The sequence below is a fragment of the Spinacia oleracea genome, chromosome 4 (assembly GCF_020520425.1).
Source record: "Spinacia oleracea cultivar Varoflay chromosome 4, BTI_SOV_V1, whole genome shotgun sequence".
Classification (NCBI taxonomy): domain Eukaryota; kingdom Viridiplantae; phylum Streptophyta; class Magnoliopsida; order Caryophyllales; family Amaranthaceae; genus Spinacia; species Spinacia oleracea.
In genome coordinates, this window is record NC_079490.1 from 97,165,006 (window position 1) to 97,184,950 (window position 19,945).

General features: G+C 43.4%; 1 protein-coding gene across 1 annotated transcript; it reads left to right on the plus strand.

Annotated features, from left to right (window-relative positions):
- The first annotated feature begins 10,197 nt into the window (after window positions 1–10,197).
- LOC130459386 (uncharacterized) lies at window positions 10,198–15,065 on the plus strand. Its single transcript, XM_056826732.1, has 5 exons — window positions 10,198–12,086; window positions 12,179–12,432; window positions 12,684–12,767; window positions 12,846–13,544; window positions 13,634–15,065. Exons 1-5 carry the CDS (start codon window positions 11,039–11,041, stop codon window positions 14,432–14,434), a joined length of 2,886 nt encoding a protein of 961 aa, XP_056682710.1. The 5' UTR covers window positions 10,198–11,038; the 3' UTR covers window positions 14,435–15,065.
- The last annotated feature ends 4,880 nt before the right edge of the window (window positions 15,066–19,945 follow it).

Sequence of the window (19,945 nt, forward strand, 5' to 3'; positions counted from 1 at the left end):
CTGCAGTAAGTTGGTGTGTGTTTGCTTTAAAAATTATATTTATCTGGTCCCACTCCGCAACCGTCAAATGAGGGAGGGCTTCGTCATTGTAACACCCCCAATTTTCATACCTGTTTAAGACTTATAGCGGAAGCATAAAATAATGAATTAAGGGTATTACCGCCACATTTAGGCTACAACCCAAATGTAAGGCTATATTATCCATCAATAATCCAACCTTTATAAATAAACCAACATTGTCTTAGATAACTTAAACCAACTACCCAAAATGTCGTTACAAACTGAATTAAATAAAAATCAACTGATTGTCTTTAGGTGATCTACGTTATTAATAACTTGCTACTAATGTTGCGAAACGGTCGCTCATGACGTGCCATGCATACCTGTAAATTGGAAAAACATATACAGAAAAGAAACCACAAATCAGTAGAAATTGAGTAAGTACTACTTCACCCTATAAAACAATTTTCGAAAACCTTTTTCTTACTTTGGAAAACATTTTATCTTAAAAACATTTCATGCACAGCTAGCACGTAACAAGCACACGCACTCAGTCCATAATTAACAGTTAATTAATCACTTAGAGGTAAGAGAACAAGATAATTCCACCATAATTGTAGTTCGAGACTACCACCCTAATGGGTGTAACCACCAAAATAGGTCTTAGTCCTTAAGTGGGCACACCCCTAGTGAGTGTTTTTAACTCAAAGGAGTAGAATAAGCCTAGGTCGTGCTAGTTAGCTCCGATAAAATATTAAGACACGTTGTGTCATACCACCAATGTGTTCGTCACCTTAGGGAATCTTGCCTAAAGTGTCTTACCAACCAAGCATGTTTCACTTTAAGTGATTATGTTTTATTAGAGGGTTTCGGTGATCATACAAGTATAACCATTTCTACACGACAAATAGTTTTTCTTATGGTTTTGACAGTACCAATACAAAATAGTTTTTCTTATAGCAACAAATAGTTTTTTTTTCACAGTACCAATACAAAATTCATGAGCACCCATTATCACTCCCACCGAGATATTAATGTGAAATAAGGGGTTTGCTATGACTTTTACAAATCCCCCACATGCCCAATCATGGGTGTAATACATCAAATTATGATTTACACAGAAATAAGCTTACACATATTGGGTTTAAATATGTAGAATAATGTCAAGTCTGACTTCTATCATTATTCATCAAAACTCGATCACGTAAAATAAAACATGTCTTAGGGTTTAAATTAAGTCACAGATCATGCAATATCAACAATCATATGCTATACAAATAGCATATCAAAAATATTCATGTCAAACCCATATTTCTTTATAGGGTTGGGTAAAGTGGTGAACATAGTAACTTACCTTAACAAGCTTAGTATCACCAACAGCACATGTAAACACTAGTACGTATCCTCACGCTCTACGCACTCTACATACAAGCATGACATAATTGACATCAATATATATACGATCTGGGTGTAAGCTACACCTATAAAAACTAAGCTCTATTAGTATGTCAACTTATATATTAGCATGGTTAGCATTTATATTATCGTTTAATTGTATGGTGCATTTATAAAACAAGAAAGATGGTGCATTTACTTTACATTCCTCTTTTATATTATTAATGGAGGAAATAAGGAATTCAGGCCAATAATGTAGTAGCTCTTGGAAGTCCACGTGATATTTCAATCAAATAATCAAGGCTAAATGAAGTAAGGTTCCTTTTATTTCTGAAAATCCGATTATACGGGAATGACAAGGTCGAATAATAAGGAAAACTATACTCTGTTTGAGACGACTCATTACCTTTGTTCAAGCTCGGCTTCTAGTGCTAACAGACCGGGTGTAAAGAGGAAGGCGAGGGCTTGAAGACGGTAGTCCTTACGGTAGAATCCGGTGATGTTTAATGGTGTTTCGGTGTAACCGAAAGTAGGTAGATATCCACTTCTGCGATCGAGGTTTTCCTGCGGTTTCTTATGCACGGCTCCTGGTGGTGTTTTGTGAGTGTACGAGGGTTTTGAAAAAATTGTTGTATTAGGGTTTTGTACTATTATTTATATGGAAGGAGGATGATAAGGCTGTTCAGAATACAGTTACGATTACTAGCGTAAGTTTAGGGATGATGATGTTTATCTTTTTGTTAGTAGCAAATCCTAGACTAATAGGTTACGGGAGATGATAAGTATGGAGTTTGTTTTACATGAAGATAAGAACTCTCTCTCCTTTTTTTTTTAAAAAAAAGAAAGAAACGTGAATGAGGTGCTAGGCTTACCAACTTATTTATGAAATAATAGATATTTTCTTATCTTAGATAATATTAGAAGCTAGTGTTATAAAAGTATTCCACAAAATAAAAGGTGTTATTATATAACTAAGGTTATAAATTTATACTATCATATATTATACATCTATATTATTATATGACTAAGACTATAAATCTAAGGTTGTTTATATTATTTTCCTTAGTGAAATATGGGATATTACAATCTACCTCCCTTAAAGGAAGATTCGTCCTCGAATCTTAGACGACGGGTGTATTATTAGCAACACTAATTAAGGTCATCTTATTATAAGTACGAGGCTGTTAAAATTCACCCTCCTTAAAGGGAGTTGCGTCCCCGTAACTCTAATACATACCTGAGTAAATAATTCAGGATATTTCTGTTTCATAGTATCCTCTGCTTCCCAAGTAGCCTCTTCAGTTTGATGGTTCGACCATAAAACTTTTACTATCTTTACCTCCTTGTTTCTTGTTTTTCTCACTTTCTCATCTAATATTTTTATGGGTTTCTCCTCATAAGTCAAAGTCTCATCCAATTCCACTACTTCTGGCTCAATCACATGCGATGGATCGTGGATATACTTCTTGAGTTGTGAAATGTGAAAAACGTCATGTACCTTAGACAACTCGGTTGGCATGGCGAGTCTATAAGCAACTTCTCCAACTCTTTCTAACACTTCATAGGGGCCAATATACCTCGGGCTAAGTTTTCCCTTTTTACCAAATCTCATAACACCTTTGGTTGGTGAAACTTTCAACAACACCTTTTCTCCTATTTCAAAGACAGCTTGGCGACGATCCTGATCAGCATATGATTTCTGTCTATCTTGTGCAGCTTTCATCCTCTCTTGGATAATTCGGACTTTCTCAACCGTGTCATGCAAATACTCAGGGCCTAACACCACTTGGTCAGTCACATCACTCCAGCATAACGGGCTTCTACATTTTCTTCCATAGAGAGCTTCATAAGGAGCCATTCCTATACTTGCATGGTAGCTATTATTATAAATCCAATTGCTCTTCCCATGAACCTTTGAAATCAATGGCACAAGCTCTAAGCATGTCTTCTAAGGTCTGAATGGTCCTCTCAGTTTGACCGTATGTTGCTGGGTGAACTGCAGTACTATACTTCAATTGCGTTCCAAACGTACGCCAAATGCACTTTCTCCCAAAAGTTCGAAAGAAACCTCGCATCTCTATCAAAAACATCAGGTACACCATGGTGTTTTACAATATTCTTAACATATGCAGCTGCCATTTGCTCCATTGACCATGTATCTTTCATCGGAATGAACCTAGCAGTCTTGGTCAAACGATCTACTACGACCCAAATAGTGTTCTTTCCGGTTTTAGTCAGAGGTAAGGCAGTCACAAAATCCATAGATATCGAATCCCACTTCCATTTTGGAACATCTAAAGGCTGAAGTAATCCCTTAGGTTTGCTTCTCTCATCTTTCACCTTTTGGCATGTCATACATCTAGAGACAAATTCAGCGACTTCCCTCTTCATTCTAGGCCACCAGAAATGTTGCTTGAGATCCTTATAAAGCTTGTCGCCTCTGGGGTGTACCGAATAGGGCGTGAAGTGTCCTTCTTTCATCAACTGGTTCTTTTCTTCACACTTCATTGGAACACACCACCGACCCTCATAGCGAATGCTACCATCATCATGCATCTTAAAAGGTCCTATTTCACCATTCTCCATTTTAGATATCACCCTTTTTAGCTTGACATCATCAGGTTGACCACTTCTAATCTTCTCAAATATGGTAGGGGTAATAGTCATGGCATATAGTTTTATTTCAGATTCCACCTCTCCATGCTCCTAAATCTCCAAGTTCAATCTCGAGAATTCCTCACACAACTTATCTGGGAGTACCCACATAGAATTGATTGAATGACTGGATTTCCTGCTTAATGCATCCGCCACTACATTGGCTTTTCCCTCATGGTATTGGATCTCATGATCATAATCTTTGATAAGTTCTAGGCATCTCCTTTGCCTCATATTCAGCTCTTTCTGTGTGAAAATATACTTAAGGCTTTTATGGTATGTGAATATCTTACAGGTTACCCCATACAAATAGTGTCTCCATATCTTGAGTGCAAAAACAACTGCAGCTAACTCCAGGTCATGAGTAGGGTAGTTTTCCTCAAACGGTTTCAATTGTCTAGAAGCATAAGCCACAACTTTACCATTTTGCATAAGAACACACCCTAAACCTTTCTTTGAAGCGTCACTATAAACATCAAATCCTTCATCTCGGCAGGGGCCATACGATAAGGTGCTTTAGAAATTGGTGCAGTCCCTGGAATCAACTCTATGGTGAACTCAACTTCTCTATCTGGGGGCATCTCTGGAATATCCCCAGGAAATACGTCAGGAAACTCCTTAACAACCAGAATATCACTTAATTCACTATCTTCTCTCCCCAAATCTTGAATCTGACACAGGTAGGCTTCCTGTCCTTTTCTAAGGTACTTATGCATAGCTAAGGCTGATATGATCTTCACCCCAGGTTTGGTTACAATACCCTGGTAGGATATTCTATTCCCATTTGGACCTTTCAGAACAACTTTTTGATCATGACACTCTATTCGGGCTCTATATTTTCCTAACCAATCCATTCCCAATATGACATCCAAATCATCAAGATTGAACTCTATAAGGTCTCCTGGTAGTATAGTCCCGCTAATGTTTATTGAAACATCCTTATAAAGTTTTCTACATGACACTACCTCCCCAGTTGGAATAGAAATTTGAGCCAAAATATGAGAAGAAGGTTCTAGACCTAACTTCTTAACTAGGGAAGATGATATGAATGAATGCGAAGCTCCAGAATCAAAAAGTACATATGCAGGAATAGAGTTTATAAGAAAAGTACCAGTCACCACATTAGCCTCTCCATTAGCCTGAGCTTGGTTCATCACAAATATCCTCCCCTTGTTGCCACCATTCACATTCCCATTGCTACTATTCGGGGTAGACAAGGTCTTGTTAGGGCCATTTTGAGCAGATTGGCTCCCTGAAGGGTTCCCTTGGTTGTTGTTATTCCTGAAATTGTTCTGCCTCCCTTGCTGTTGCTGACCACCGTTTTTCTTAGCATAACACTCAAACTCACGATGTCCCATCTTCTTGCAACCAAAGCACTGCACAGCATTCCCCTTACAATCAACCCCTGGGTGGTCCTTACTACACTGCTTGCAATAGTAGTGTCTCTCATTTCTTTTTCCGTTCCCATTTCCATACTTCTGGTTCTGCCCTTGGTTTTGGGGTTTTCCTCCATTGTTTCCTCGATAATTGTTGTTATTTCCATGGTATCCTCCACCCGAACCTTGATTACCATTGTTGTACCTAGGCCTCTTATCCCCATAGCCTCCAGAATTTCCCCCATTCTGATTGTTGTTCCTCGAATCTCCTTCCTTTCTCTTACCCCTGGACTTGATTTCCTCCTCTAGCTTCTCAACTCTGTAGTGACTCGCTGCGCTAACATAAGCTTCTTGCAAGGTTCGGCATCTCAAAACAATCACAACCTTCTGGGTGTCAAAGTTCAAAACTCGAATGAATTTGTTGGCCTTAGCTCTCTCATCAGGGACCATAGTAGGTGCAAACCTAGCTAACTCTAGGAACTTAGAATGATACTCTTGGACAGACATGTTTCTCTGCCTAAGGTTAGCAAACTCATCGAATTTTTGCATTTTGACATGTTCAGGGTAGAACCTATCCCTCATAGCATCCTTAAAGGCCTCCCAGTTAAATCCAGGTTAAGCAGCTAGGTCAGCTCGGGAGGTGGACCACCAAATATCAGCTTCTCCCTTAAGATAATAGGTTGCAGAAGGGATTCTCTCTTCCCCAGGGCACCCTATAGCCTCAAATAGTTTATCAAATTCACGGATCCAGTTTTCTAGGATACTAGGGTCCTCTTCACCTTGGAAGTAAGGTGGGTTTCTACTGGCAACTTTCTTAGCATAGTCAGGATTGTTGTTTCCATTGTTGTTGTTGTTGTTGTTATTGTTGTTGTTGTTCAACAAAGCAGCTCCTAAGGTTTGGGTCAGTTCTGTGAGTTGCTGAAGTCGTGCAGCCAACTCAGTATTAGTGGGAGGACGATTGTTTCTTCCTGACATGGTTATCTGCACCAAAGGATTGATGTATTCCTCAATTAATTACTACTCTCTTCTAGTTTACGTTTACATTCAGACAATTTAATCACAGACAATTTCCACCAGACAGAATTTACAAATATTTCCACCTCATATAATTCAAGAAAATATCCAACACATAAAACTAATAATAATTCTCTTTATCATTTCAATAATATAATCAATTGGCATCGAATATCCCAATAGGGTTTGTCCATTAATGAAAGCAAACTTAACTAAATAAGTAACAAAAAAAACTAATAAATGAAAATGTACCCTTGGTCAAAATAAACTATTCCTATGACTACTTCTATTCCATGAGTGGCCACATAGCCCCACTACTAAGTCTTTTCAAAATCTCACTCATCAAACTCTTCTTCGGGATCTTCTTCCTCGGGGTCTTCTTCTTCAGGGTCTTCTTCTATTGGGTCTTCTTCTATTGGGAGATCCACTTGTATATCATCTTCCACTTCATCCCTCTCACCTCCTATTCCTTCATTCTCTATCGTGGGTGGTTCCGCATTGATTACCTCCCCCATCTCATCTTCAGGTTCCCATTTTGACCAAGCCTCCATCAACCTCGTTGAGACATACTCAATGGTAAGGAACCATTGACCCTCATATCTGTATTTGTTTGGGTGAGTCTCCCCTTCTTCTGTGAGAACATCATTGTACATTTCAATAATTGGGATCCAAGGCTCATGGCGTGGGATGGTTTTGAGTAGGACGTCTATTATTCTAGAGTGTGTGTCATAGTTGTTCAGGTCTCCTAGGAGATCTCCCCATTCTTCACAACGTTCCTTTACTCTTTCTACATAGGGAGGTATGTCCTCATGTTGTCCCATCCTTAGGTTGTAGGGGTACATTGGGTGGTCCTCCATCTACCACAAAAGAAAATAAAATAAAAACTAATTACTTACCCCCTTTATCCCATTATTAGAATTCTAAACATATAATAATCAATTATAAATCAAAATAATAAAAAATCATACAGATGTATCCAAATTTATCACCAGTAACAACCATCATTTGAAATTTTATTTTCGAGTAGGTATATGTTCAACACTCCAAACTATAATTCGACTCATGGTTATTTAACATAACTCAAAATAATTCCTAAGCAAAAATTCATTTAAATTCATCTCCAAAAATAGGGCATTTGCTGAGGACTTCCTTATTGTCGCTCAACATAATATCAATCTTTTCCCCATAACAGAAAGCGCAAAAACATCCAGTTATGCTAGACAGATCTGGTAGTGGCATATCCTTTATCTCTAAGTCCTCTTCTTGGTTCCTTGTAGATGCAGGAGGGGACATAGGCTCTATTTTAATTCCTTCATATACTTCGTGTTAGCTATGTGATTCTTGTAATGAGTCTATATGACTAGTTTGAGTTCGAGGACAAACTCCTTTTTTTTAAGGGGGATACCATGTAATATCCCTAATATTTTATGTAACAAAAGTTCAAGTTTGGTATAATTTTTTTTATTATTAAAAAAAAAAAAAAAGATCTTTAGCATTTGAAACTAAAGTAAAGTTTTTCTAAATTAAGTTTCAGGGACGAAACCTTTTTTAAAGAGGGTAGATTATAATACCCTGTATATTTATAGCTTTAAGTTTCGGGACGAAACTTTTTTTAAAGAGGGTAGATTATAATACCCTGTATATTTATAGCCTTAAGTTTCGGGACGAAACTTCTTTTAAGGGGGATAGATTGTAATACCCTAAAATTTTCCAAATTTAAGTTTCGGGACGAAACTTCTTTTAAGGGGGATAGATTGTAATACCCAATATTTTATAATTTTCTAAAATATATTTTATTGTCAGAAATATATTTATTTCCGTTTTTAGTTAGTCTCTTTTAATATTTTCATAAAGTTTTAAAACGCTATTTTAAAATTAGTAGGACTCTTATTACGAGCACGTATATATATTCCGTTAACCCTAATTATTTTTAAGAAAACCTTAGTGCAGCCGTTTTACATTGTAATCGTATGGAGTTGCGTATAAATTAAAAACCCATAATCATCTTTTTTGTTCGATAATTTGTGGAAAGTCAAACTCCAAACTTAGTGACCACATATTGAATCTCATAGGAAGATCAGCATGTACGTACCTTCGTCAAAGATCAAAACAATATGTTGCGTGAATCCCTATCACCATATACCAACCATGATCTTTTAGCTTATGGATTTAAATTGATACGTTGTCGTCGAGATGTAGTGGGTAGGCGAGTCTTTATTGTTCTAATGCACGGTCTCGAATCCTCGGAAGGTAATCACGCACACTTACTTCGTTCGAGTTGTTCGTAGTATATTAATTGTATGTTTATTACCATGGATTTACTATATATTAAATTCAGTGTTATTTATATATATGGCTTGTGCATATAGTGATTGTGTGATTTACAGTAAAGGCTTGTTAATGATGCTTCCTAGAGTAATGCACATTGACATTCGTATGCGTATGATCAAGTTTGTCTTGCATTGTTTGCATTTATCGGATGGATACAGTTAGGGGTGTCAATTTTCAATCCGACCCAGTGAACCCGATGGGTTTGTCCGACCGTTTAGAATCCGAACCGCTTAGAACCCGCGAGTTAAAATCCGAAATCCGATCCGATCCGATTATATTCAATCCGAATCCGACCCAACCCGTTAGTATTGATCCGATTAAGATCCGAATCCGTTAACAGACCGATCCGTGACAATCCGGATCCATTTAATCCGATCCGAAGCGATCCGAAACCCGTTTATAATCCGATCCGTTTCAATCCGAATCCGTTCCAACCCGAGGAATATCCGTTTAATCCGACCCGTTTTTAATCTGTGACCCGTTTAATCCGACCCGTTTCAACCCGTGACCCTTTTAATCCGATCCGTTTGTAATCCGATCCGTTTTTAATCCGTGACCTGTTTAATCCGAACTAATTCCAACCCATCGATATAATAATATATTCAATAACTTATATTACTAATCTTAAATTCTTATTACTTTTAAAAGTTATTTATTATTTTCGTCCCCTAATTAAGTCATCGATATGATAATATATAATTTGGAACCGAACTGACCCAAATTCCAACCCGCTACCAAATAACTCGATCCGATAATTACCCGAACCAATATAAAACTGAATCCAATGTAACCAGGCTAAATTAGTTTCAATCCAACCCGTTTTAGTCTGTTACCGATTAATCCGATCCATGAATCCGATCCGAAATGAATCCGATCCGATATGAATCCGACCCGAAATGAATCCGATCCGATATGAATCCGACCGACATGAACCTGAACCCGTTATAGTCCGACTAAACCCGTTAACAATCCGTCGTATTCCAATCCGATCCGATCCGACCCAAACCGACTACAATCCGACCCGTTTACAACCCGATCCGATATGAATCCGTGAATAAAAAATCCGACCCGATCCGGTCCGTTAAGTTTTCAATCCGATCCGATCCGACCCGTTAGCCAAATTAATCTGTTCCAATCCGATCCGTTTCAACCCGAATCCGATGAGTCCGACCCAAATCCGATCCGTTGATCCGATTTGACACCCCTAGATACAGTAACAAATTTGTATAGTTGTATTAATCGTTGTTTCTGGTAGTTAGGTGATTTGATTCTAGAGGTGTTAGTTTTAGAGTATAATTGTTTTCAAGGATTAGTTTGATTGCCATTGAGGATTTGATCAGACTATATATTTGACTAAGGCTGATGTTGGAGGATTATATTTGACTAAGTTATCACATATATTGTTCCGGTGTTGTAAAGATGGAAACAATGGGCTTCGAATGAAGGCCCTTTTGTATGTGTTGAAGATCTTGCTTGTTTGAATGAGTGGAGTCCGAATTCACCTGCACAAGAGCAAAGTCACTAGCCTCGGGGGTGTTTCCGAGGAAAGCCCCTCCGATGCCTAAGTAAGAATGATGCTCGGATTCTAGAGAGAAGTTCTCTAGAAGAGTAGTCTTAAGGCGATAAATTGGACGTACCTTGAGGTGTGAGCCTTGGCGGCCTATTTATAGTGTTTGCATAATAAATGCCCATAGGTCACTTATTGTTATTGGGCCTTGGGCCTTAATGGATGGCTGAATAGCCATTGGTAGGTTTGATGTTGTTGTTTAGAGCCATTGGGCTTTGGACTTAGTGGCCCAATTGAGAATCAATTGGGAGCCCAAACAACATGCCCCCCAGACCCGGTCCATTTAGAATTAAATGGGTGGGTTTCCAGCTGTCAGAAGTCCGAAAGTTCCCTCTCTTTTTTGAAAAGGGATGATTTGCATTGATGACAAGTGTTGGGAATTGTACTGTGTCATGGAGATCGTGGGTTTGAGGAAGTTGATGCGCCCTTTCTCTTTTCTATAAATACTGGGTGCCTTGCTCCTTTTAAACTTTTTACTCCTTATTTCAAACCCATTCTCTCTCTAAATTCCGGCGATCGCAGTGCAATTTGCTTCTTCAGATCTACGAAATTCGGCCAACTTTAGACTTCGGGAACTTGTGTTGTTCGCTTTATCGGCGAATTCCGCTTCGGAAAAAGGTAATTTGTTTCTGAGTTCTCCTTTTTTCTTCGTTCTTCCTTCTACCCCTCAATCTAAACCCTAGATCGAGATTTCGCGACCATGGCAAAGAATAGGGGCAAAAACAAGTTCGTTGTTGGCTCCTCTAGTGAGAGAGAGAACGTGCCTTCGGGGAGGTTACCGAAATCTTCGAGGGGTCGACCTTCGGAGAGGCCGTTGGAGAAGAGTTCGATTGGTTGGGATGCTTCCGAAGATGAACGTGCAACCTCTGGTGAGAGAGCTGGCTTTTCGGGTGTTCGTCGTCGTTACTCCGAGTTTCCAGTTCATTGGTCGGAAGCTGATCCGAAGGGCAAGTATGCCTCAATTTTGCATGAGACCACGCAGATCGACGGTCCGTTGGAGAAATCGGTCAGCGGTGACTGGTTGGTGGAAGCGAAGTTAGGGAATTATCATCGGAAGGCCGAGGAGCTATACGGAATTCAGCATGCCTTGGGGTACTGGTGCGAGCTTCCTGAACAAGAGCGTCCTCGGGTGACTCATCCACCGAGGGGGTTCATTTCCGTGTATACTCACCATTTGGAGAATGGTCTCCGCTTTCCTTTGGATCCGTTCGTATCCGAGGTTTTGGTGTCGTACAACATTAGTTTGGCCCAGCTCACACCCAAATCTATGAGGCACATAATCGGATTTAGATGGGTGTGTGACTTCGTCAATTTCCCTTGCTCTGTCGCTATTTTTCGGGATCTTCACGATCTGGTTCTCAACCATGCTTCCAAGGGTGATGGGTATGGTTGGTGGACCATTGTCAACAAGAAGTCCCGAAAGAGGGGGGATCCGAACTACATCACGGCGTACCCCTACCTTAGCTCTGACCACAATTGGAAGACGGAGTGGTTGCTCGTCCGTGTGCCGACGGATCCGAAGCATCCCAACTTTTATCGTCCTCCGAAGTGGTTCGTGGCTCCTGATCCTGATATGAGGGGTGTGGCGGCTCCAGATCGGAACCATCGCCACTATGTGGACCTCCTCCAGTGGTTCTTGGCTCAAGAGGATAACCACCGACTGCCGTCTAGCTGGCTCCCGAATCTCAATTACATTCTGAGGGAGGACATTCTTGCTGTTGCCGGTCTCAGCAGGATTTTTGACAGGGGTAGGTGTCTTTCGGCTGAGACCGCTTTTTCAGTGAGTTTGTCCTCTTTCCTGTTTCGTTTTGCTGACATGTTTTGTGCTTTGTTTTTGCAGAGTACGGCTTTAGCTGCATTGATCCTAAGAAGTTGGGCATTTCTTTGGATTTGAAGACTATTCACGACCCGGCTCCCGAGTACAAGTTCGGAAAAGATAACCCTCGTAATCCTCGTCTGAAGGATTACGTGTTGTCTCCTTTGGGGGTTGCTCGGATATCCGAAGTTCGAGCTGATCCGTGGGATTCCGCCTCTTCTGTTGAAGCTGTTCCTGTGAAGGTTGTGCTTCCTGAGTTGAAGACGACTTCGGATCCGGTGAGTGTTCATTTATAGGCTCGATTTTCTGTTTATCTTTTTCTTTTCGGTTGGCCGTCGGCTAACGTCTTGGTCCTGGACCATCTTTTTAGGGTCCTGGGACTGACGCTGTGCCGCGTGCCGTTCCTTCGGTTTCATCTCCGGCTCGGATAGATATCTCTTTATCTAGGAACCGGGTATTTCCCGCTTTTTTCTCTATTTCTTCCTTTTTCTTCTTTTACATTCGTTGACCCTTGGTCTCCCCTTTTTAGGATCAACGCAAAAGGAAGGGTAGCACTCTTTTGAGGCCTTCCACGCATCCGAAGAAAGCGAAGGCTTCTCAGCCCTCGGAGAAGGTATTTGTTCTGACTTGGAGTTTTTGTAGTTCGTTTCTCCCCTTTTCGGAAACTAATCTTTGAATGCTTGCTATGCAGGAAGCAGTTTCGGAAGTCATGCCTCCTCCTAAGAATCTTCTTCACTTCATGCCCTTGCCAGGGCAGAAGTTAAAGAGTGTGGTGGTTGCTGAACCGCCGGCCGTGGATCAGCCGTTGATCGAGGAAGATATCATCCCTTCTCCCCTTAAACCATCTGCTGCTTTGGGGATCGAAATCCAGGATATCACCGAGGTGATGGAGGCGATTGAAGCCGATTTTGTTCCTGGTTCGGATGTCCCTGAGGTAGCTGGGGAGAAGAAGGAGTCTGCTGATCTTCCCTTCGAGAGGGAGAAGAGTCCAGACAAGGAGATGATAGATCTCTCGGGCCCCGAAGCTGCGGTCCCCGAGGTTCAGAAAGAGGTTCCCTCTGCTGGAGAGGAGGAGCAGCCCGAGCAAGGTTTGACGAGGAAGAGGCGCCACTCAACTTTGGGTTCTACTTCTACCTCGGCCCTGGATAGGCTGATCCATGCTGATCCCTGTTCGGATGTTCCGCTAAAACGGATCCCCGAAGAAGTAAGGGAGGCGATGGCTCGATATGCCAGGGCTCCGATTTTGGGAGAGGACCCTTTGGCTCACGTGGGATCCTTGGTGGGCCCCGAGGCTGCTCGGGAGAATCTGCTTCGTGCTAACCCGCAGTGGAGGGTTCCTGGGGCCGAAGAGAGGAATCCGGCAATGATGGCCCAGTACTATCTGAACGAGGTAATTTGCTAGATTTTTCTCTTTGAGTCTCCTGGGGGGCATGTTGTTTTATGTTTTTCCTATTTTGCTCATCTTTCTCTCGTTCCCAGGCTGTTTTCTGGTCTTCGTTCGCTTCCGAGTGTAGCTCGGTTGAGGAGAAACAACTGAGGAAATATCGTGAGGCTTATGCTCGTGATATTCCCATTTTGGACCAGAAGGCTGGGCAACTCCTCTCCGAGCTTACGGAACTCAAGCAGCTGTACCTTCACTATAGTCGCGAGGCTAGAGAGTCTGCTGAGAAGATCGGGACCGAGGTTGGCCAGCTCATCTTCCGAGTTGAAGAGGATGCTGAGAAGATCGCTTCCTTTGCTGAGGAGAAGAAGGATATGGCCGCTAAGTTCGCTAGCGAACTTGAGGAAAAAGATAGACTCTTCCAGGAGATGAAGTCTAAATTTGAAGCGGCCGACAAGGAGCGTAAAGAGGCGGAGTTAAGGCTCCACCATTTTGTCCAGCATCGGGAGCTGATCCAGCAGCAAGCTGATAAGGTGCCTGTCCTTCGGCTGAAGCTTCGGGAAAAAGATGACTATATTCGGAAGCTGGAGCAGGAGCGAGTCAACCTCTACACTGCTGATCAGTGTAGAGAGCAGTACTGGAACGGCATCCTGGGTGCTCGGCGCATGTTTGCGAAGCACATGCCTCACTTCCCTTGGAACGAGAAAGTTCCTCTATGGATGCAGGCCGAGGACCACTTGGTGGAATGCCAAGCTGATCGAGATGAAGCTGAAGCTGAACGCCAAGCTGCTCTTGCAGAGGCTCGGGCCCAGAAGGCAACTTCCGAAGGTGATACCACTGCTGGGGGTTCTTCGAAGGATGCTCCCCTAGGGGCCGCTTCTGAGACTCCCAAGAGTTAGGGATTCGGGCAGTCGTCTTCTTCAGAGTCGGTCGGTTCCAGTTGAGGACTTCCGAATATGTGCTTGCTTTTCCCCCTTTTGCCTCGGCGCTGCGTTGTACTCATTTCTTTTTGCTTTCTTTAGTACTTCGGTAGGCCGGTATTGTCTGTTGATGGCTGCCGATTTTAACTTGTTTCATTTTGTTTTCAATTTTTGAGGTTTTCGATGTGTTTGTACTTCCCCCAAATATTGAATAAAAAATGAATGTTTGTTACTTGGCTGCTTCTTTTCAACTTGTTCTTTCGCAATTTTTAGGTCTTTAAATCCGTAGATTTCTCGAGCTCCTCTTTCTGTAGACTTGCTAAAAACCTTTTGATCTTGCGAGCTCTTTAAATCCGTAGATCTGCTAAGAGACTCTTTAGTTTTGCGAGTTCTTCAAATCCGTAGATCTGCTAAGAGACTCTTTGACTTTGTGAGTTCTTCAAATCCGTAGATCTGCTAAGAGACTCTTTAGTTTTGCGAGTTCTTCAAATCCGTAGATCTGCTAAGAGACTCTTTAGTTTTGCGAGTTCTTCAAATCCGTAGATCTGCTAAGAGACTCTTTAGTTTCCAGACTCTTCAAATCCGTCGATCTGCTCAGAGGTTTGGATTGTTCTTCCAATCTCTTGTGGTTCGGAAACCTGGGCAAGAGATCGCTAGTCTGCCTCTTTAGTTATGCCTTCGGCGATCCGTGGATCTGAGCCGGAGTTTTATAACTTGATTCGAGCGACTGTTTGTTGCGAACAAATTTTATTAGGGTACCGCGAATCCGAGGATTCTGGACGGTTCCCTGAAGTGTATGATTTGGTCATTTCTTGCATTTTATCAAGGAATGGGCAAAGTCAACCTGTTTTTGGTCTCGGATTGATCAGATCCGAGGCTGCATATATATATAAAGGGACAATAAATGTAGAGATAAGTTTAATGAAACACATGGTGCCAATGGCTTTCCTCTTCTCATTAAACAACTTACTTGGTTTACAGACAGAGATCATACAAAATATTTCTTGAGAACATCGGTATTCCAATGGTTCTTCAGAATTGTTCCATCTAACTGTTTCAGCATATACGTGCCTGGCCTTTTTTCGGAATGGATGATGTATGGTCCTTCCCAAGTGGCTGAGAGTTTGCCATGGATCCGTCCTTTCTGAACCGAGGCGGCGTTTCTGAGTACTAGATCACCGACTTTTAGGGGTCTGGCGTTGACTCTTCGGTTGTAATGCTTGTTGACCCTCTGCAAATAGGCTGCGTTGAGTGTCCTTGCATCGTTCCGAGCTTCATCCAGTAGATCGAGAGCTTCGGATAGAAGCTGGTTGTTGCTTTCTCCTTGGAGCCCATCATACCTGTTGTATGCCTGGATCCTCAGGCTTTCTGTTCCGATTTCCACAGGAATTACAGCTTCGGATCCGTATACAAGGTGGAACGGTGTTTGTCCGGTAGCTTCTTTTTCAGTGGTCCGAAGGGACCATAGCGTTCCGGGTAGCTCTTCTAACCATTTGTTTTTGTCATCCTCGACTCTTTTCTTGAGTGCGTTGAGGATGAGTTTGTTAGCAGCTTCGGCTTGCCCGTTGCTTTGTGGGTGACAGACTGCCGAGTATGCTAGGTGTATGCCGAACTGTTTGCACCACTTTTGCAACGGGGTGTTGTCGAACTGTTTCCCGTGGTCGAAGACCATCAGTCTTGGTATGCTTCTCTCCTGGTGAACTTCCACGTGGACCGACCTGTTTAGGTCGATGAGTGTCGAGCTTGCGAGTTTTGACAGTGCGTCTGCTTGCGCGTTCTGTCCTCGGGGAATGAGGATGACTTCAAAGGATCTTAACTTTGACGTTAAGGATTTAATCTTTGCTAAATAGGCTGTCATGCTGGGCCATTTGGCCTCATACTCCCCTCGGATCTGGTTGGCTACAAGCTGGGAATCAGTTTTGAGGCGAACATGTTCGGCCTCCAGGGATAAACAAAGCTCTATCCCTGCGATTGCGGCCTCGTATTCGGCCTCGTTGTTGGTTGCTTTGAAGCCGAACTTCAATGCATACTCTATGCTTTTCCCCGTCGGGGGGATTAGTACAACTCCTGCCCCTGAGCCGTTTACTGTGGAAGATCCGTCAGTGAAGACCTCCCAAGTGCTTTTCGTATCATCCAACATTTCCTGGTATGAGCACTCGGCCAAGAAGTCTGCCAATGCTTGTGCTTTGATTGCTGTCCTCGGCTGATATTTGATGCCGAACTCTGATAGTTCGAAAGCCCAGGCAGCCAATCTTCCTGACCTCTCTATTTTGTCGAGTACTTTTTCGAGCTGTTGGTCAGTTAGCACTGTGATCTGGTGGGAGTCGAAGTATGGCCTCAGTTTTCGTGCAGCTACCACTACTGCATATGCGACTTTCTCGATGAGTGGGTACCGGGTTTCGGCTCCTGTAAGTGTTCGGCTGGTGAAGTAGATTGGCTGTTGCTTCTTTTCTTCTTCCCGAAGAAGCACTGCGCTGACGGTTCCAGGGCTAACTGCGACATATAGGTACAGGGTTTCCCCCTCCTTTGGTCTGGCCAGTGTCGGCAGTTGAGCTAGGTGGGCTCTGAGTTGCTGAAAAGCTTCTTTTTGCTCCTGTTCCCATATCAGTTCGGGATCCACTTTCCTCGGGACCCCCTTTTCCTTGACTGGTTCTGCTTCTCCTCCGGGGAGGTTCTTTGGTTTCAGTGCCTTGAAGAAGGGGGCTCCCTTGTCCGAGGCTTTTGATATGAACCTTGTTAGTGCGGCTAACCTGCCGGTTAGCCTCTGCACATCTCTCTTGGTCTTCGGCTCGGGTAAATCCAATGCCGCTTGGACTTTGTCTGGGTTCGCATCAATTCCTCTTTCGCTCACCATGAATCCGAGGAATTTCCCTGACTTCACCCCGAAGACGCATTTTTTTGGGTTCAGCTTCATGCTGTATTTCCTCAGATTTCCGAAGGTCTCTGCCAAGTCTTTGACATGGTCTTCCTCCTTGATGCTTTTTACGATGGAGTCATCCACGTAGACCTCCACGTTCCTCCCTTTCTGGTCGGCGAAGACGTGGTCAACTAACCTCTGGTAGGTGGCTCCGGCATTTTTCAAGCCGAAAGGCATCATTTTGTAGTTGAACACTCCTGCGCTTGTGATGAACGCTGTCTTTGCCCTGTCATCGGGGTGCATGAATACTTGGTGGTAGCCTGAAAAGGCATCCATGAAGCTGAGCAGTGCATGGCCGCTGGTGGAGTCAACCAGTTGATCTATCCTTGGCAGGGGATAGCAGTCTTTGGGGCAGGCTCGGTTCAGATCTGTGAAATCTACGCACATTCGCCATGAGCCGTTCGCTTTCTTGACCATCACCACGTTGGCCAGCCACTTCGGATACATGCATGGTTCGATGAATCCGGCCTCTTGCAACTTTTTAACCTCCTCGGCGATGGATTTGTTTTTCTCCGAGGAGTAATCTCTCTTTTTTTGCTTGATTGGCCGAGCTTCAGCGTTGACATCCAGCTTGTGACAAATCAGCTTCGGATTTATCCCTGGCATATCTGCTGCTGACCATGCGAAGATGTCTTTGTGATCCCTGAGTAGTCGGATCAAATCGATTCGGAGCCCCGAGCTTAGGCCCTTGCCTATTCGGACGCTCCTGTCTGAATTATCTTCGAGGAAGATATCCTCCATTTCTTGATCTGGTTCGGGAGATAGGGTTTCGGGGCGAGCATCAACTTCTGCGGGAGACAAGCTGCTCGTGCTTGCTCTTCTTCTTTTTGCCTCGCTTTCCTCTCCCTTAGCTCCTTTTTCTTCCTCGGGGCCGTCCTCTAGTTTGGGCTTTCGGACAGCAGTGTGGCAGGTTCTTCTCGCCACTTCTTGATCACCCCTGATTCGTTCGGCGAATCCTGCATCCGAGACGTATATCATCAGCTGGTGGTATGTGGAGGGGACTGCTTGCATCTTGTGAATCATGGTTCTCCCCATGATTACGTTGTATACGGAGTCGCAGTCCATCACCAAAAATTCGTCCCGAAGGGTTTTTGCTGCCTGGCCTTCGCCCACTGTGACTGGCAGGGTGATCTTTCCTCGAGGGATGGCTGCGGATCCGTTGAATCCGATCAGAGGATAACTGACTTTCGTCAGTGCTTCCTCTGGCTCTTCGAGGATCAGCTGCTCGAAGCAGTTTCTGAAGATGATATTGACGGCACTTCCTCCGTCGACTAATACTCGATGTACGTTGTGGTTATTGAGGTCCATGGAGATGACCAGAGGATCATCATGTTTGTACTGGACTCCGAAGCAATCATCAGCAGTGAAGGTCATGTTCGGGGGGTGTGGCTGGTTGTCTCCCACCGCGCTGAAGTTGACCCGATGGGAGAGGGCTCTTAGGTGTTTTTTGCTGGCCTGGCCAGACTTCTGTCCCCCGAACACCACTAGGATGTCATTTTTCTTGTGCCCTGTTGCTTCGTAGACCCTTTTCTGGGGTTGCTCGTGTTGTTTGCCGCTTGCGGCCTTTTCTTTTTCCTCCCTTCGGTCTAACAAGTACTGTTTCAGGTAGCCTCGGCGAACGAGGTCCTCAATGTTGTCTTTCAGCGAGTTGCATTCTTCGGTATGGTGACCGAAGTCATCATGGAACTCGCACCATTTGTTCTTGTTTCTCCGAGCTGGGTTGGACTTGAGCTTCCCAGGTAGTTTCCACTTTTCGTCATTTCTGTTGAGGCTGAATATCTCCTTTCGGGGCAGAGCTAGTGGAGTGTAGTTGGTGTACTTGGGTTGAAGTTCACCCCTTCTCCCGTCTTTCTTCGGGCTCATCTCTCTAGCTCCTACTTTCTCTTTCCCCTTCCTTGAGCTACCCTCGGGCTTGCTCTGGGTATTCTTTGTGTCTCTCGGATCCGACGATCCTTTCAGTCTTGCAGCGGCCTTGTTGAACTCCTCGGTTCTGATGAACGCGTCAGCCATTTGGAGCACGTCAGCTATTCTGGAGGGGTTCTTCATTGAGAGTTCGTCACGGAACTTCCCTTCCTGGAGCGCGTGCTTCAAGGCGAAGATGGCCACGTCTGGCTGCAAGTTTGGTATGTTTGTCGATTCCTTCATGAATCTGGCCATGAATTCTCTCAGACTTTCGTCTCTTTCTTGTTGGATTGAGGTCAGTTCTGCTGTGGTTCGCTCGGGGCGATTGTTGCTCACGAACTGTGTGCAGAATCTCTTTTTCAGCTTTTTCCAGCTCTTGATCGATCCCTTCGGCAGCGATCTAAACCACTCTCCCGCCACTCCGGTTAGCGTGGTTGGGAAGTATTTACACCAGCATGCTTCGGAGTAGGGACTCAAGAACATTTGCTGCTCGTAGGAGATGACATGATCCCTCGGATCTGTGATTCCGCTGTAGGTTAGGTGAGCTGGCAGTCTTACCTTCGGTATTTCTTCCATAATCAGCTCGTCCGAGAAAGGGGATGACGTAGGAGTCATGATTCTTTTCCCGAGTCTAGCCCTGATGCCTTCGTTTGCCGAGGTTCTATGATTAG

Coding starts and splice junctions, on each gene's coding strand:
- LOC130459386 (XM_056826732.1), top strand. CDS start 11,039: ATGGCAAAGAATAGGGGCAAAAACAAGTTCGTTGTTGGCTCCTCTAGT. Junction 12,433..12,683: donor TGAAGACGACTTCGGATCCG/GTGAGTGTTCAT, acceptor TCCCCTTTTTAG/GATCAACGCAAAAGGAAGGG. Junction 13,545..13,633: donor CCCAGTACTATCTGAACGAG/GTAATTTGCTAG, acceptor TCTCGTTCCCAG/GCTGTTTTCTGGTCTTCGTT.